The sequence below is a fragment of the Hemiscyllium ocellatum genome, chromosome 4 (genome assembly GCF_020745735.1).
Source record: "Hemiscyllium ocellatum isolate sHemOce1 chromosome 4, sHemOce1.pat.X.cur, whole genome shotgun sequence".
In the NCBI taxonomy this organism is placed as follows: Eukaryota; Metazoa; Chordata; class Chondrichthyes; order Orectolobiformes; family Hemiscylliidae; genus Hemiscyllium; species Hemiscyllium ocellatum.
The window spans coordinates 3624102-3640601 of NC_083404.1; the positions used below are offsets into that span (position 1 = coordinate 3624102).

The window sequence follows — 16500 nt, forward strand, 5'->3', positions numbered from 1 at the left end:
TCTGAATCTTTCCTTCTCCACAGCTCACTGCCTTCCACAAGGACCGTTCACTCAAATAGTCCTTGGTAAACTCACCAAATCCTTATTCCCCACCCTCCCACACCCCTCTCCTCCATCCAGGGTCCCAAACAGTCCTCCAGGTGAGACGGTTTCACCTGCCTCTATTTCAACCTAGTTTACTGGATCAGGTACTCCCGATGTGGTCTTCTCTACATCTGAGAGACCAAATGTAAAGTTAGGGAATGGCTCACCATGCCTCACAGCTGGAACTGCAGGGGCTGACCAGACCTCCTAGTCACTGCCCATTTCGATTTGCCCAATCATCCCTTTCCAACATGACAATCCTCGACTTTCTCCATTGACAAAACAAATCACAGTGCCTACTAGAGAAACAACACCTCATCTTCCATCTGGGCAGCCTACAGTCCACAAGACTTAATACTAAGTTCTCCAATTTCAGATAACCTCCCTCCCCATTCCCCAACTCACTTCCCAACCCCTCCTCCCTCCCTACCACTGCTCCCAGCCACCAAATGGATTCATTCCTACCACTGACCAACCAGGTCGTACCCTCTAGCTGTCTTCTCGTATCTCCACTCCACCAAACTGCCCCTGACACCTACCCCCGGTCCTGAAAAAGACTTACACCAGAAGCTTTGCCTTCTGCACCTCCCAATGTTGCCTAGCTTGCTGTGTTCTTCCAGCCTCCTGCCTGTCTACTGCAAAAAGACTGGCATTTCTAGGATGGCTTTTATAATCTCAGGACATCCTGAAGTTTTTCGAGTTAATGAAAGACATTTTAAGTCTTGAACTGGTGTAATGTAGGAAGTGTGGCATGCTCCTTCAAATGGTCATATATTAACAACCGTGTGTTATTTTGGTATTAATTGAAGGATAAATATCAACTACGACACCAGGGACTCCCTGCGGTTTATTTTAAGTAGTGATGAGAATCCTTTATGCTCACAAGGCAGCAGAAAGGCCTTGCTTTATCAGAGTTGCCACAAAACTTTCATGATACTCAAAGATGAGCAGGGTCAGGTCTACTAATGTCTCAGTCAGTCCCACCAAATGTGATCACCTTGTCAATTATCCATGGACGTAATGGGATCCAACGCACAGAACTTAATATCACTTTTGCCTGAATGACTACATCAAGGTAACTATTCCTTCAACTGGGAGATGTTTTTGGATATATATTTCCATTCCAAATATCTCATATCTCTCTCAAAACACAAAACTTTTGAAGTACCCAAGGAGGTTATTCAACTGATCATACCATCGTCAATTCTCAAAAGGAGAAACTTATCCCTGCCTTGCCTTGACCCCATAATTCTGCAGGTTCTTCCTTTGCAGAGCAATGCTACTTGATTGTTTTGATTGAATCTGCCTCCACCATAAGCTGTGCCCTTCAGATCTCAATCACTGTGTACAAACTATTTTCCTTCATGCCCCCACTTTTACCTCAGCCAATGACCCCCAATATGTGCATTCTTGCCCTTGAGCCATCTACCAATGTGAACAATTTCTTTCCATCTCCATTTTTCAGACCGTGGTAATTTTGAATATCAAATCCCTTCTCCAAGGAAATAGTCCCAATCTTCTGGATCTATGTAAGCTGATCACTGGAAGACATGCAAGCAGAGGCCATTCAGTCTCTCAAGCCCATCCTACAAATCTATTCTATTATGACTGATCTGCCCTGGCCTCAACTCTGCCACGTGAGTTCATCAAAGCCCTTAACAACTCCTGGTACTTCTAAGATCTATCTCCTTTTTAAATGCTTGCTGTGATCTAGCTTCCATAACCAGGGTAGAGATTTCCAGACATTCCCTGCCTGTGAGGAAATAAATTTGTTCACATCTCTATTGGGAATCCTTATTCTGTAACTATGTCCCATTAGTAGAAATACTTACTCAATATTTACCTTGTCAAGTCCCAAAAGAATGCTTCAAGAAGATCACCACTCATTCTTCTGAAGTCTAACAAATAAAGACTAATCTGTTTAGCCGCTCTTGATAGGTCAACCACTTCACCCCAGGAACAAGTCCAGTGAAAACTATTTTGATCTGTCTCTAATGTCAATATATTCTCTCAAATCAGAACAAAAGAGTACACGGTACTTGAGAAGAACACACTGCACACAGTTATAAGAAGCTGCCCCAATTTTAAAACTCTAGCCACCTAGCAATAAATATCATTTGCCTTAAGGGATCACACCAACGCACTCCCCTCCAAGTGGATACATCTCACTGATCCGGGGTCAAAACCCTGGAAGTCATCATAGGTTTGCACATGGTCAATGCCCATATCCCATGATGAATACATGCTGCACTGGCAAACAAACTTTGTCTTCCATACACTAGAACACACCAATCCCTCTAGACTGCATGGTTGAGGGTCCTCTCTCCATATAAATATACTCTGCCTTGTGACTCTTCCTGCCATAATGCAAGATATCACACTTCCTTACATAAGGCTCCACTTGCCAAGTTTGTGCCCACAATCCATTTATCTACATACCATTTCAGATTTCATCACAACATGTTATCCCTCCTGTTTTTGTCTCAGTACAAACTCGGATACATTACACTGTGCCTGTCTTCAGATCATTAATATTGATAGTAAATCATTTAGGTCCTTGGACCGACCCTTGTGGCACTCCGTTAGTTAAGCCTTTCCAAACTGGAAAATACCCATTAGTCGAGACTCTGTCTTCTGCATGGTAACTAATCCTTAATCCAGGATAAGATGGCGGCAGAGGAGGGCTCCTGAGCCACAGCTTGTCCACTTCAACTGCTTTTCTAGCCATTTGTCTCCCTTAAGTTATTTTTAATTTGTTTCTTTGCTGTATTTACTTTCTGTTGAGAGCCCTGTTATAGAGGCAGCAGCAGAACAGCAGCAGCTGGGAGCTGTGACCGTCAGCCATGGAGCAGCTGGTGTGCCTGGACACAACTCTAGCAGTTGGCAGTATCACTGCTTCTTCAAGATCCAGATCACTGAAGCAGCTGGGGAGTCAGCAGTACCAGCACAGGAGTGCAGCAGCAGGCAGCCTGAAGTAGTGGCAGGAAGAGTAACAGGCTGCAAGGCAGCAACTGCAAGCAGGCTAGGCTGGTGACAGGGGTGAGGGCCTGCAAGGCTTAAGCCCTCACGAGGAGTGCGGAGCCAGGTCCTCGCCCTCGCGAGTAGCTCGGGGCCGAGCCTATGTGAGGAATGCGATGCCAGGCACATGTGGACTGTAGTGTTGAACTCTTAACTGCATTTCTTTGTTTTTCTACTTTTTGTAAGGAGGACTGTAATCTTTAAATTTTCAAAACTTTATTTTCCTTATTTCTCTGCTTTGTACCAAGGATTCTGTACCTAAGATGGTACCGTAAGTACCAACTTGTAAATTTTTCACTGTACTCACGTATGAGAGACTATTAACCTAATTCAATTTAATTCACATTATCCACAGTACCATGAGCTCTGACCTTGTTTAATAATCATTCATGTGTTACCTTATTGAATGCCTTCTAGAAATTCAAACACACTATAGCTATCAGTTTCCTTTAACACGGCTTGTTATGTCCTCAAAGAACCCAAGCATGTCAAAAAAATGATTTCCCTTTCACAAATGCATATTGATCGAGTCTGTTTGACTGCCTTAAGTTTTTCTAAATAGACTAGCATTTTCCCAACGGCAAGTATTAGGCTTACTGGCCCAGTTTCCTGCTGTCTCCCTCCCTTTGAGAGCAGCAACACATGCACAGTTTTCTAATCCTCTGGAACTGTCCAGAAATACAGGTAGTTCTGGAATATTCTAACCAATGTCTCCACTATCTCTGCAGCCAATTCCTTAAAGTTTGTTGGGAAAGGAACAGCAGGTCCTGGCAACTTGTCTGCCTTCAGTCCAATTAGTTTGTCAAATACTTTGTCCCTTGTAATAGAAAACTATTCCATGACCTTTCTTTTTGTTAACACTTTGTTTATATCTTTGGGAATGTTTACAGTATCCTCCACTATGAAGACTGCTGCAAAATATCAAATTAAGTTATCTGGATAATACAAGGGAAGCTAAACTAGCTTTTCACTGTAACTTCAAGAACGATGCTTCACCTGTTGACATTTAATACACATAGGAACAGATAAATTCACTTGGGATCTTGCTGGACGGCAAGACTCACTCACATATACACTGTACAAACCTGCTAAAACACACTGGATCTTAACTCTTGGCTTCTTAACATCTTGCTCACATGGGGATGAAATATGATGATGAGATATGTTGCCTAACTATTTTATGTAAACAGGAATAGGTTTACAAAAGCTCACCTTTTTCAGCATCTTTGAAATCTTCATCCTGTTCATATTCATTTGGCCCTTCCTCCATTAGCGGCTCTTCCACTTAATTATGAGAAAAAGAATGTGTGCGTGTGTCTAAAACTTGCACAAATGCCAACATTCAAAACCTGCGCTCGGCTAATTTTGAGGACCAAATTATATTCTTGTAAAACTTTATTAAACACCTTACTTGAAAGTATGTCTGAAAAATATGGAGTTAAATGTATGGGTTTATTACTAACTCTACAATTCTGTTAAATGATCACACACTTACTGAGCTATACGATCTCTCATGTAACATGTCTCAATGAGGAAACTTTTGAACCCAATATCTTTGCAATCTCCTCCAGCCCTACAACTCATCCAGATCTCTGCACTTTACTTCTGGCCTCTTAGACTTCCCAGACTTTTTATTACTGCACCACTGGCAGCTTTGTCTTTTTACTGTCAAGGCCCTAAACTCTGGAAATCTTTCTCAAAACTTCTCTGACTCTTCATTCCACAAAATATAATGGTTTTTGGTTACTTCTCCAAATATCTCGTGCAAAAGTTAACAAATTTTATTTGCTGGTGCTCCACTGAAGCACCTTGGGATTTTGAGAAATATTTTTAAATGGGCTGTATCGATACAAATCACTTTGTATTTGAATGTTAAAATTTGTGTTCTCACTATCCTATTCAATACCAATCTACTCCAAAAACTAAAAAGTAAATGCGAGTATCTTTTCATATTTAATTGAAATGGGTCGGTCTTTCATTGGATCCTTTGCAAGGAGGAAAGCGAACTGTTGCGAATTCTTCCTAAGATAGCCAGAAGTCATGTCTCTTGAAAATGGATGCAATTTTCAACAATGTAACAGTCAGATTTACACAGAATAAAAGGGAGGGGCAACGCGGTGGCACAGTGATTAGCACTGCTACCTCACAGCGCCAGAGACAGGGGTTCAATTCCTGCCTCAGGCAATTGTCTGTGTGGAGTTTGCACATTGTCCCCGTGTCTGTGTGCGTTTCCTCCGGGTGCTCCGGTTTCCTCCCACAGTCCAAAAACTGTGCAGGTCCAGTGAATTGGCCATGCTAAATTGGCCCGCAGTGTTAGGTGATGGGGTAAATGTAGGGGAATGGTTCTAGGTGGGTTGCGCTTCGGCGGATTGGTGTGGACTTGTTTGGCCGAAGGGCCTGTTTGCACACTAAGTAATCTAATCTAATAGATATTATACTGCCTATAACGAGGGGCATGACAAATAGTTTATAAAATTTTATGTTTCTACAATCTTTCAGATATATGGCCATACGCTTTTGGTATCATTTTAATCATCTGTTGTTTCTACCAAAATCTATCAAGTTTCCTACCTTATTGATTTTTACAGCTCATGTCTATCAGTCCTGCTTAAATATTTGGGACAACAATGTTTCAAGCAGCAAAGATACCGACCTGGTATGCGTTTGAGGGGCGCCGGAGTCACATCTGCTTGCATTGATTCTGTTTCTTCTTTGTCAGCCTCTAAAAGAACAGATTTTCTCACAGAAACAACTTCAATTTAAATAGTCCTGTACTTAGTAGCGTGTAATGAACAAAATGTTGGGTAATTTATTTTCTTCTTCTTTAATTTTTGATCATCCACTGCTAGACATTAATTCCAGGCTGGGTAATCTTAATAAAAGGTGAGTTACAAACCTGATGGCCAATTTGAGGTTTATAGCACTTGAATTGTTTCTCTGGTCTCTAACTATTAGAAACAACTGTTTTATTTTCGACTGGTCACAAGTCTTAAGGCAATCAATTCTGCTGAAAGCAGGTGAGCAAACGACTGTGGTGTAGCGAAAGCCAGGAGATTTATTGAAATGATAGAAACACAATGTAGAACAGAAGGGTAAAAATGTCTGAAAATAGGCTTGAAGGTTTGATTGGTTTTATCTGAGCAAACATTTCAAATAAATGTTGTAATTATATGTTAATTATCAGTGATTGAACATACATCTAAGTGCAGATGGAAGCAAAACATGGGCTAGTTTGGATCAAGAAAATATAGAACATAATTTGGTAAAAATATTTAAAAGCCAAAGTGATGAACACCAACGAAGGGAAACCAAGAAGAATACTGGTAGAAAAGAACAAGAATCAACTTAATTATTGACACTTAGTATCCCATGTCAGTGCAAGACAAGCCACTGATTACCAAGCTGTTAGGTAGACAGAGATTGCAAAAAGAAAATCTTTGAAGGGAGGGTACTGTTCATGCTATACCAAGCAAGGCCAAGCAGAAGGCTGAAGTCTGTCAGGATGATTAGATACCAAATGAAATTTGGTGAAGTTCCAAGGTAGAAATCATGCAGTTGGTAAAATCACAAACAATCTAGAAGTAATGACAAAATATTTTTGAAGATGCAAAATCCTGAGTAATCAGAACAATTTATCTGATGTTTACAGTTTGCCTTCAATGAGATTCAAAGTGGTGCTATAACAGAATGTTTGAAATTAATTTTTCACAACTGCATTCAAAATGACAATTCATTTTAGTCACACAAGGTTACCTCAGAATTCTAAAGCAAGTGCAGATATACAGCTGGAGGTTCTAGCAGCAGTGCTTTTACAGTATCAATGAGAAGGAATCACCCCTTTCTCGCCAAAATACAGATGAAATGTGATAGAATTGTCAAAATGACATCGAACTTTTGTGCTAATTGAGTGGCTTTCACATGAATTTAATATTACAGCTGCTATAATATAATTTTGTGGAAGTCATAATATTTGTTTTTATATTAAAACACATGTATTATATCTTTACCAATTGTGGTGTTTAAATTTAAGACAAGTTTTAAGAAGAGTGGATATAGAATATTTTCTCTTGTGGGAAATACACGACTCGAGATCATTAATATAAGGCAATCACCAAAACAAAATCCTCAAGGGAATTCCAGAGAAACTTCCTATCACAGGACGTGGTCAAAGGGAATGAGAGGGGCATTTAAGGAGAAACTTAAAAAAATCACATGACGGAAAACAAAAGAGAGTTATAATCGTAGGTATAGACAAGAAATAATGGAAATAGGCTCCAGTACAGCTTAAATATATGAACTGGATGGGTCTAACAGCCTTTATCTTTGCTTTACAGCCTACGTAGGTAATACTGTGTGTCGCAGTGACCATTTGTTAGCTCATGGAGATGGCAGGACAAGTTTGTTCAGTTATAAAGTAGTATCAGTTTAAAATATTGCTCCTGTTATGCTTCCCAGAGGAAAAAAAAATCTAAGGTGTTCAACTTGTATGTTCACAACAAATTTATTACCAAAACATGTTTACTAGAAATGTGAAGGGATACTTGTGCACAAAACACAAATTTAGCACACAGGTGCAGCAGACAATCAGAAAGGTTCGTCGAATGTTGGCCCTTGGTTCAAAGGGGTTGGAGTATAAGAATAGGGAGGTCTTACTGCAACCGTACAAGATGCTGGTGAGACGAGGAGGAATTCTTCCAGCCAGAGGGTGGCGAATTGGTGGAACTCAATGCCGCAGAAGTCTGTGGAGACCACAGTACTGAGCATATTCCATACAAAGATAGATAGGTTCTTGACTAGTAAGCGGATCAAGAATTTCAGGGAGAAGTCAGATGAATGGGGTTGAGAAACACATCAGCCATGATCGATTGGTGGAACAGCCTCAATGAGCCAAATTGCTTAATTCTGTTCTAACAGAGAGGAAGATGAACTCTACTGCAGTAAAATCTCATTGTGTTCAGTGTTCCAAGATGGCGCCAGAGCATGGTGACACTTTGCAAATAAGGCAAAAAAAAAGTCACTGTATTGTTATGAGACACAATAAATCTAAATATTATGGTCTAATGAAGTACTCTGAGCAGTTTTGGTCCCCTTATTTAAGCAAAGGTATTATTTCATTGGAGAAAGTTCAGAGAAGGTTCATGAGATGATACCCGGTATGGAGGGATTAGATTATCAGCAACAGTTAAATATGTTGAGAATATACTCATTGGAGTTAGAAGAATGAGGTGTGATCTCTTGAAACAGACAGGATGCTTAAGGGACTTGATGGGGTAAATCCTGACAGGATGTTACTCTCACTCGAGAGTCTGGACCAGAGGGCACAGTTTTCAAATAAAGGGGCACCAATCATGATGAGAAAGAATTTCTTCTCGTGGGTGTCGGTCTTTGGAACAGCTTTCCACAGAAAGCTGTGGGGGCACAGGCCTTGTGCATATTTAAAGCGGAGTTAGATTCTTGATCAGTTAGAGAATCAAGAGTTATGGTAAAAAAAAATAATGCGGACATGAGGAATGTTAAATCAACCATGATCCCATTGAATGGTGCAGCAGGCTTGAGGGGCTGACTGGTCTTTTCCTATCTTCTTTGGTCTTACAGAAAGACAATTTGACAAGTTTGTTTAAAGTCTGAGATTGGCATTTTAGCTCATTGTACCTTACACTACGTAGCTGTAGCACTTGACTTAGTTTATACTTGACTTCAGTACATTAGTCACCTTTCAAACTTTGCTTGTCATTTTTAATACACTGAATATTTACTCAGCATTTTATATCCTATACCCCCATTTTAAAAAAAACTACCCAACATATTTACACTGTATTTAATTATTTTTGAGTATCTAATTATGTAGGGCTTCCTGTAATGGAATCTCAAATTACCTGTTCCTATGTCTGTGTACACAGATGGCTGAATTGGCTCTTCATTCTTCCCAAAATGTTCAGCAGAAACAGGTCCTTCTGCTTCTTTCAACCCTGTTTTCAAATGCCGGAGAATGTCATCAAACTTACGTTGCATCAAGTCCAGCTTCTTAAAATCATAATACACAAGACTATATAAAGCATACAAATTGTGCTGTGGCATTTGGAGATGGTTCGAAGTTTTACAGCTATTAACTGAAGCAACTCATTAGCACAGCTTGACATGCTTAAAGTATGATCTTTTCACTCATTTCTTAAACAGACTTGGAAAGAATGCTCAAAGGTTTGATTCCATGCAAGAAAAGGTGAAGGAGACACAAATATTCAAACAGTGTGCACAACTGACATTTATGGCAAATTTAAATAATTCTGTTTGAATATCCAAAGATAAGGAAACTTCATTCGGTTGGCAAAAACTTAAATTCATCAAATAGGTATAGGTAATGCATTGCAAACCTATCTAGTATAGGACATCCAAGCCTCTGGAGAACAAGCTTAAAAAACCTCAACTGAAATCAAATGCTGCAATTTTTAGCCAATTATCCCAAATCATGTAGCCAAAAATAAAATCATGTGAAAGTAAAAACTATGTCTTTAGACGATTCTAAGCAGCAAATGCTGTTGACTTGGGTTGTGATTGTCAAAGATGACAACTAAGTATTTTGAGAGAAACTGGACAATGAATTCTCAATTTTTATTTCACTCAAGAACAGATGGGAATGCAAGAACAGGAAACCTGAACGGTTTACACAGTCATTAAAAATCTGGGAAGAGATAAATGGAAAGGAGGGATACATGAAAAGGAAAGGGAGAAATAAAGGAAGAAAGGAGGAATTGGAAAAGTCTATCAGAGTAAAGGCAAATCTAATAATAGATTTGGAAACTGATCACTGGAACTTGCTTTAAAAGATTAATAGTGGATTAGGCAAGGAATGTGCAGATGCAAACTATGTGCTGGAAAAAGAACTGCATAATGATGTGACACCTCTCTGTAGTTTAGGATACCATTAATTTTGCATAGCTCTCGTCCCAAAATCACTGACATGTTTACAAGTTACCTAATTTTGCTAATTCAATACTATCCAATCCACATGGTTTTGTAGAAGGGAAATCATGTTTAAGCAATCTATTGAAGATTTTTTTCAGGAACTAAAATGAATAAACAGGAATCAGCAAATGCCCTGTGGTTAGATTTCCATAAGGTATTTTACAAACAGCAGAAAGTAAAAGCTCATGGTGTGATTAGTAACCAAGGTGTGAATAAAAAATTGGCCAGCTAACAGGAAGCAGAGTAGGAGTGAGTCATTTTCTAGTTGGTAAGATGTATCAAGTGGTATGCCAAAGGTGCTGGGACCTCAATCTTTCAAAATTTATATAAATGACTTGGATGAAAAGACTGAAGGAATGGTTACTATATTTGCTAATGACGAAAGTAGATGGGAAAGCAAGTTGTGAATACAACATGAGGTTACAACTAGATGAAGTGAAGAGGCCAAAACCTGGCAAATGAAGTGTAAGCCAGAAAATTAAAAAATTGTTAATTTTGGCAATAAGAGTGGCACATTATCTGAATGTTGAAAAATTGCAAACATCTGAGATGCAGAGATACTTGGGTATCCAAATGAATATATTGCAAAAGGCTAGTCTGCAAGTACAAGTCATTAAGGAAGCTAATAGATTGATATATTTTATTGCCATGAGAATTGAATACAAAGTAGGGAGGTCAAGCTTCAGTTATAAAGTGAAGTACTGCGCACAATATTGGTTTCCTTATTGGAGGAAGGTTCAGAGGAAGTTTACTAGACCAACATCTGGATGAGGCAAGTCAGCCTATGAGGAAAGGTCAACCAGGCTAAGTTGTATCCACTGGAGTTTAGAAGAGTAAAAGTTAACTTGATTGAAACACAAGATCCAAAAGGGTCCTGACAAGATGAATGTGGAAAGGAGGTTTCTTCCTGAGAGAACATTCAAAGATTAGGGATAATCTGTTCAAAATATAGAGTTGTGTTGTCCATTTAACAGACACAAGGAGAATTCTCAAAGGAGGACGTGTTTTCGGAACTCTGCTCTAACTGTGCTTCAATGAAGTGTCTTTTTGAATTGTTTTAAGGCAGACATGAATACATTTTTAATAAACAAGGGCATGAGATGGTATCAGAGATTTTCAGGAATATTTAATAAGATTGTGGCTGATCTGAATCCATGAAGAGCATGCTTAAGAGTGGGTGGCCTATTCCTGCTCTAAATGCATACGTTAGTACATTCATATTTTCAAATGAAGCCACATACCCTTAGACACATAGCTACCTTAAAACGAACCTTTTTTTCCTAGTAGCAAGCCATTTAGCAGAAGTTCCATTCAGCAGTTTCAATACTGTTAATACATTTCAGCAATTGTACCTTACTATTGATATCCTCAAAATCTATTCTTAAAAGGCAATACATTCTATAATTAAAGAAACCAAGCTGGGTGAATACAAAGGCTAAACAATTGATATAAAAATGAAATTAAATTTCTGTTAATGTCTGCATAAGCTTACAAACTCAATAAATTTAAATTATTTTGCTTCTGAAAACCTGACTACAGAAAGTATTGTGCATCCTCAGCAATAGTTTCAAGCAGAAACACGGTTTTGATGTTTTATTGTTTGAGGTAGAATAGAGCACTAATGTTGAAAATGATATTGCGGAGATATAGAATGTTCTTTTTTCCCACATTTTCACTGCTGACATGTTGCCAGAAGCAGGAAATTGTGCACCACCAGCTGATGATTCATAACAAATAGCAGCAAGTAACTGTGACAGTAATGCTATTGACAAAGAAATGGAGACATGTTGGGTGAAAAATTCAGTTTTTATTTATTGTTGTGCCAAGAAAATTAATATTTTTCAAATCTTCTCATGTGGAATAAATGAGACCCACATAGTTATGGCCATCACAGCTAAGAAATCTATACAAACATTTCACCTGTATTATCTTGCTCTTTTAATTTCCAATCAATAAATGCTGAGCTTTGACATACAACATTGCATATAATGAAAAATTGAGAAATTGTGACCAGAGCTCACAACAGAGATTTAAATAAAACAGTATTTGATGAAAATGGTGGGCCTCAAAAGTAATTTCAATTTCTGACTAAGCATATCAGACCAAGTTTTGTAAAACCCTGATAGAATAGTTTGTTAAACTGACAGCAGCATTATATAATACACAATTTGAAAATAAATAAATTGTTATAATTGCTCAGTATGGAAGATGCAGTTCTTTAAATAAGCAAACTAATGGAATAAAACTACAAGATGTTAAAACAATTAGTCACACTACAAAATTGTTCCTCACTACCAACTCTGTGATTTGAAGTCAATTAATGTCTCAGTTGGCGCAATGACCAATAATATTCACAGAGATTGAGTGAGAAGTTAGCTGAAAGTTTGAGAAGAAGCCATTCTAAACTTCAACTTACCAATATTCAGATACTGAATGCAGTGTTGAAACTGAAGGCCAGTTTTAGACAGAAAATGCTCAGAAGAAACAATGGAAACAAACCTGTCATTACTGGCACTTCTGCTGTTCCGTGATATATTAACTATTGCTTTGGCTCTAAATAGTTAGCACTGGCACCTAAATATATTCGTTTAACAATACTACTGGCATGATTTTGGGAAGGCAGTGGTGTGGTAATTCCACGGACCTAGCAATCCTGAATCTGAGGTTAACGTTCTGGTGACAGGGGATCAAATCCCATCACTGCAGATGGTGGGATGTTAATTCAATAAAATCTGGAATAAAAGCTAACTTGGAGCAACAAACTGCTTTCAGATGCATTGGAGTTTCAATCCATCAGCACCTTGAACATCAAGGTCAAGGAGATTAAAATTTTCAGTGGGGTTATATGATTCTTTCACAAACTTTTCAAGAAATCATGTGAATAAAGCTTTCAATACAACAATAAATTTTGGTTTTATCACTTCAGTAAGATCAAAGTCCTGTAATATTGCACAATCAGAAAATTTTGAAGATCACTATGGAAGGCTTGAGCAGTGAGGCAATATAGACAGAGCTCCGAAATAGGAAGGGTGCAGTAACCATGTTGGTTCTGTACTACAGGCCTCCCAACAATGAGCGGGAGATAGAGATACAATATGCAGAGGGATCATAGACAGATGTAGGAGCAACAGGGTGCTGATGATGGGAAATTTCAGTTTTCCCAACATTGACTAGGATTCACGGTGTTCGAGATCTGGGATGGAGCAGAATTTGTAAGGTGCATCCAGGAGGGGTTTACAGTGCAGTATGTCAATAGTCCAACTCAGGAAGGGGCCATACTCGACCTGGTGTTAGAGTCTGAGCCCAGCCAGGTGGTTTAAGTTTCAGTAGGGGATTACTTTGGCAAATGTGATCACAATTCCGCAAGTTTTAGAATACTCATGGACAAAGATGAGAGTGGACCTAAAGGAAGGGTGCCAAACTGGGGGAAGACCAAAATTTAGGAGGAGTTGGGGAATGCAGATTGAGAACAGCTGGTTGAAGGGAATGACAGTTCAGGAGAGGTACGTTTTTGTGAAAATGAGGGATAGAAATGGCAAGATTATGGAACCATGGATGACAGGTGAAATTGAGAGACTAGCTAAGAGGTGAAGGAAGCATACATAAGGTCTAAGCGACTGAAGTAAGATGAAGCTTTGTAAGAATATTGGGAATGTAGGACCAATCTGAAATGACGAATTAAGAGGGCTAAAAGAGGTCATGAGATATCCTTAGCAAACAAGGTTAAGGAAAACCTCAAAGCTTTTTATTCGTATAAGGAACAAGAGGGTAACTAGGGAATGAGTTAGCTCACTCAAGGACAAAGCAGGAAAGATACACTTTGAGTCGAAGAAAACGGGTGAGATTCTTAATGAGTACTTTGCATCAGTATTCATCATGGAGGGGGACTTGGCGGATGTTGAGGTGAGGGAGAGATCTTTGATTACTCTAGGTCAAGTCAGCATAAACACAGAGAAAGTGTTGGGTATTTGAAAAGGCATGAAGGTGGACAAATCCCCAGGACCGGATGGGATCTATTCCAGGTTTCCGAGGGAAGCAAGAGGGAAAATAACTAGAACTTTAACAGATATCTTTGCAGCATCCTTAAAAACAGGGGAGCTCCCAGAGAACTGGGGAATTACTAATGTTATCCCCTTGTTTCAGAGAGGTAGCAGGGATAATCCAGGTAATTACAGATCTGTGAACCTGACATCAGTGGTAGGGAAGCTGCTGGAGAAGATATTGAGGGATAGGATATATACCCATTTGGAAGAAAATGGGCTTAGTGATAAGCAGCATGCTTTTCTGCAGGGTAGGTAATGTCTTACAAACCTAATAGAATTCTTTTGAAGAGGTGACAAGTTGATTGATGAAGGAAGGGATGTAGATGTCATGTTCATGGACTTTAGTAAAGAGTTTGATAAGGTTCCCCATGGTAGGCTAATTAAGAAGGTGAACTCGCATAGGGTCCAAGGTGTTCTAGCTAGATGGATAGAGAGCTGGCTGGGCAACAGGAGAGGGTGTAGTAGTGGAAGGGAGCTTCTCAAAATGAGGACTTGCGATAAGTGGTGTCCCACAGGGATCCATGCTGGGACCACTGTTTGTGATAATCATAAATGATTTGGAGGAAGATATTGGGTGCCTCAATAGCAAGTTTGCAGATGACAAGATGATTGGTGGAGTAGCAGACAGTGAAGGCGACTGTCAGAGAATGCAGCAGAATATAGATAGATTGGAGAGTTGGTCATAGAAATGACAGAAGGATTTCAATCCAGACAAACGCAAGGTTATGTATTTTGGAAGATACAATTCCAGAGCGAACTATACAGTAAATAGAAAAGCCCTGGGGAAAACTGATGTACAGAAAGATCTGTATGTTCAAGTCCATTGTTCCCTGAAGGTGGCAACGCAGGACAGTAGAGTGGTCAAGGCAGCATGCTTTCCTTCATAGGATGAGGTGTTGAGTACAAGAGTTGGCTGCTCATGTTATAGTGATGTAAGACTTTGGTTCAGCCATATTTGGAATACTGAACAGTTCTGGTCACCACATTACCAAAAGGATGTGGATGCTTTGGAGACAGTGAAGAGGTGGTTCACCAGGATGTTGTCTGGCATGGAGGGTGCTAGCTATGAGAGGTTGAGTAGATTAGAATTATTTTCATTGGAAAGGCAGCAGTTGCCGGGGGACCTGATTGAGGCCTACAAAATCATGACAGGCGTAGAGACAGGGTGGGTAGCAAGAAAGACTCAGTTACTAGGGATCATGAGTTCAAGGTGAGGGGAGAAAAGTTTAGGGGAAATATGTGTGGAAAGGTTTTTACACAGAGGGTGGTGGGTGCCTGGAATGTGTTGCCAGCAGAGGTGGTTGGGCAGGAACGATAGCGTCATTTAAGACATATTTAGACAAAGGGACACAGATCCTTCAAAAATAGGTGACAGATTTAGATAGAGGATATGGATCACGCAGGTTTGGAGGGCTGAAGGGCCTGTTCCTATGCTGTAATGTCCTTTGTTCTAGTAGTTGTTTTCCCGTTTACTGACATGAGGATCACTGGTTAGGCCAACATTTATCATTGCCTATCCCCAGATGACCTTATAAGCTGTTCGTGAGGTGGTATTTTAGTCAGTAGCTTATAATCCCACTTCTGAGGCTTACCTAGTAATCTTCAGACAGCTAGACAACTCTTTCCCATTCCCCACCTATCCCGATTCTCTGCACACCTCATGTTTTAAAGATGAAGCCAGTTGCCCAAGCTAATTTTATTTAAATTGGCCCTCCCTTCAAAATGTAATCTGGGATAGGGATGCAGTGGAAAACTGAACAATTCTGATGAAGAGATATAAATAATACTTTCATGCTATGCAAAGTTATGGGGCAAGAGAGAAAGAGGAGGGACAGTGCAATAGTATGCAAACAAAGAGTTATAATGTCTCCAAATATTTTTCTGGCATTTCCTCCAATCGCAGTAACAGAAAGACAGACTGCTTCAGTTAACTTTGCAGCTACTGCAATATCATGATAGCACAGTACAATAACAAAACCATTTTTAAAACTATCAATCCAAAACAGCCCAAAATTAGCACCAATACTCAAAGAAAGCTTCAGATTGAGGTTACAATGGAAGAACACGAGAACAACAAATTCTCATTACAGAGTAAGTTGCAAATCAGTTGACAAACTAAGGTACAGTAGGTCTCCATTCTGTTGCATCCCTAACAATCATGACTTTAGGTAAAATGACTCAGTGAATCATTAGGTCTCTTTAGACAATGCTTGCCTGGAAAAAAAAACAAAGTACGGTACTACATGAAATAGTGTAGTCCTGGCTAAAATATTTGCAAAATAAATCAGCAAATATAAAATGAACGGTAGTTTTAAGACCTTTCTCACCGAAAAAAGCTTGAAAGAACCAAATCGAAATGGTAGTGATTCCTTAATGTCTACAATCAAAACAT

At 39.3% G+C, this 16500-nt stretch overlaps 1 protein-coding gene across 11 annotated transcripts in view; it reads right to left on the reverse strand.

The window, feature by feature from the left end:
* unm_hu7910 (un-named hu7910) overlaps positions 1-16500 on the reverse strand; it is a 214075-nt gene that overhangs the window by 121894 nt on the left and 75681 nt on the right. For all 11 annotated transcript variants that reach the window (XM_060822659.1, XM_060822653.1, XM_060822658.1 and 8 more), the window contains 3 exons: positions 8979-9071; positions 5756-5824; positions 4315-4386 (listed from right to left, as the gene is read on the reverse strand). In XM_060822659.1, coding sequence (XP_060678642.1) covers positions 4315-4386; positions 5756-5824; positions 8979-9071 — 234 coding nt within the window. The remainder of the gene's footprint in view (positions 1-4314; positions 4387-5755; positions 5825-8978; positions 9072-16500) is intronic.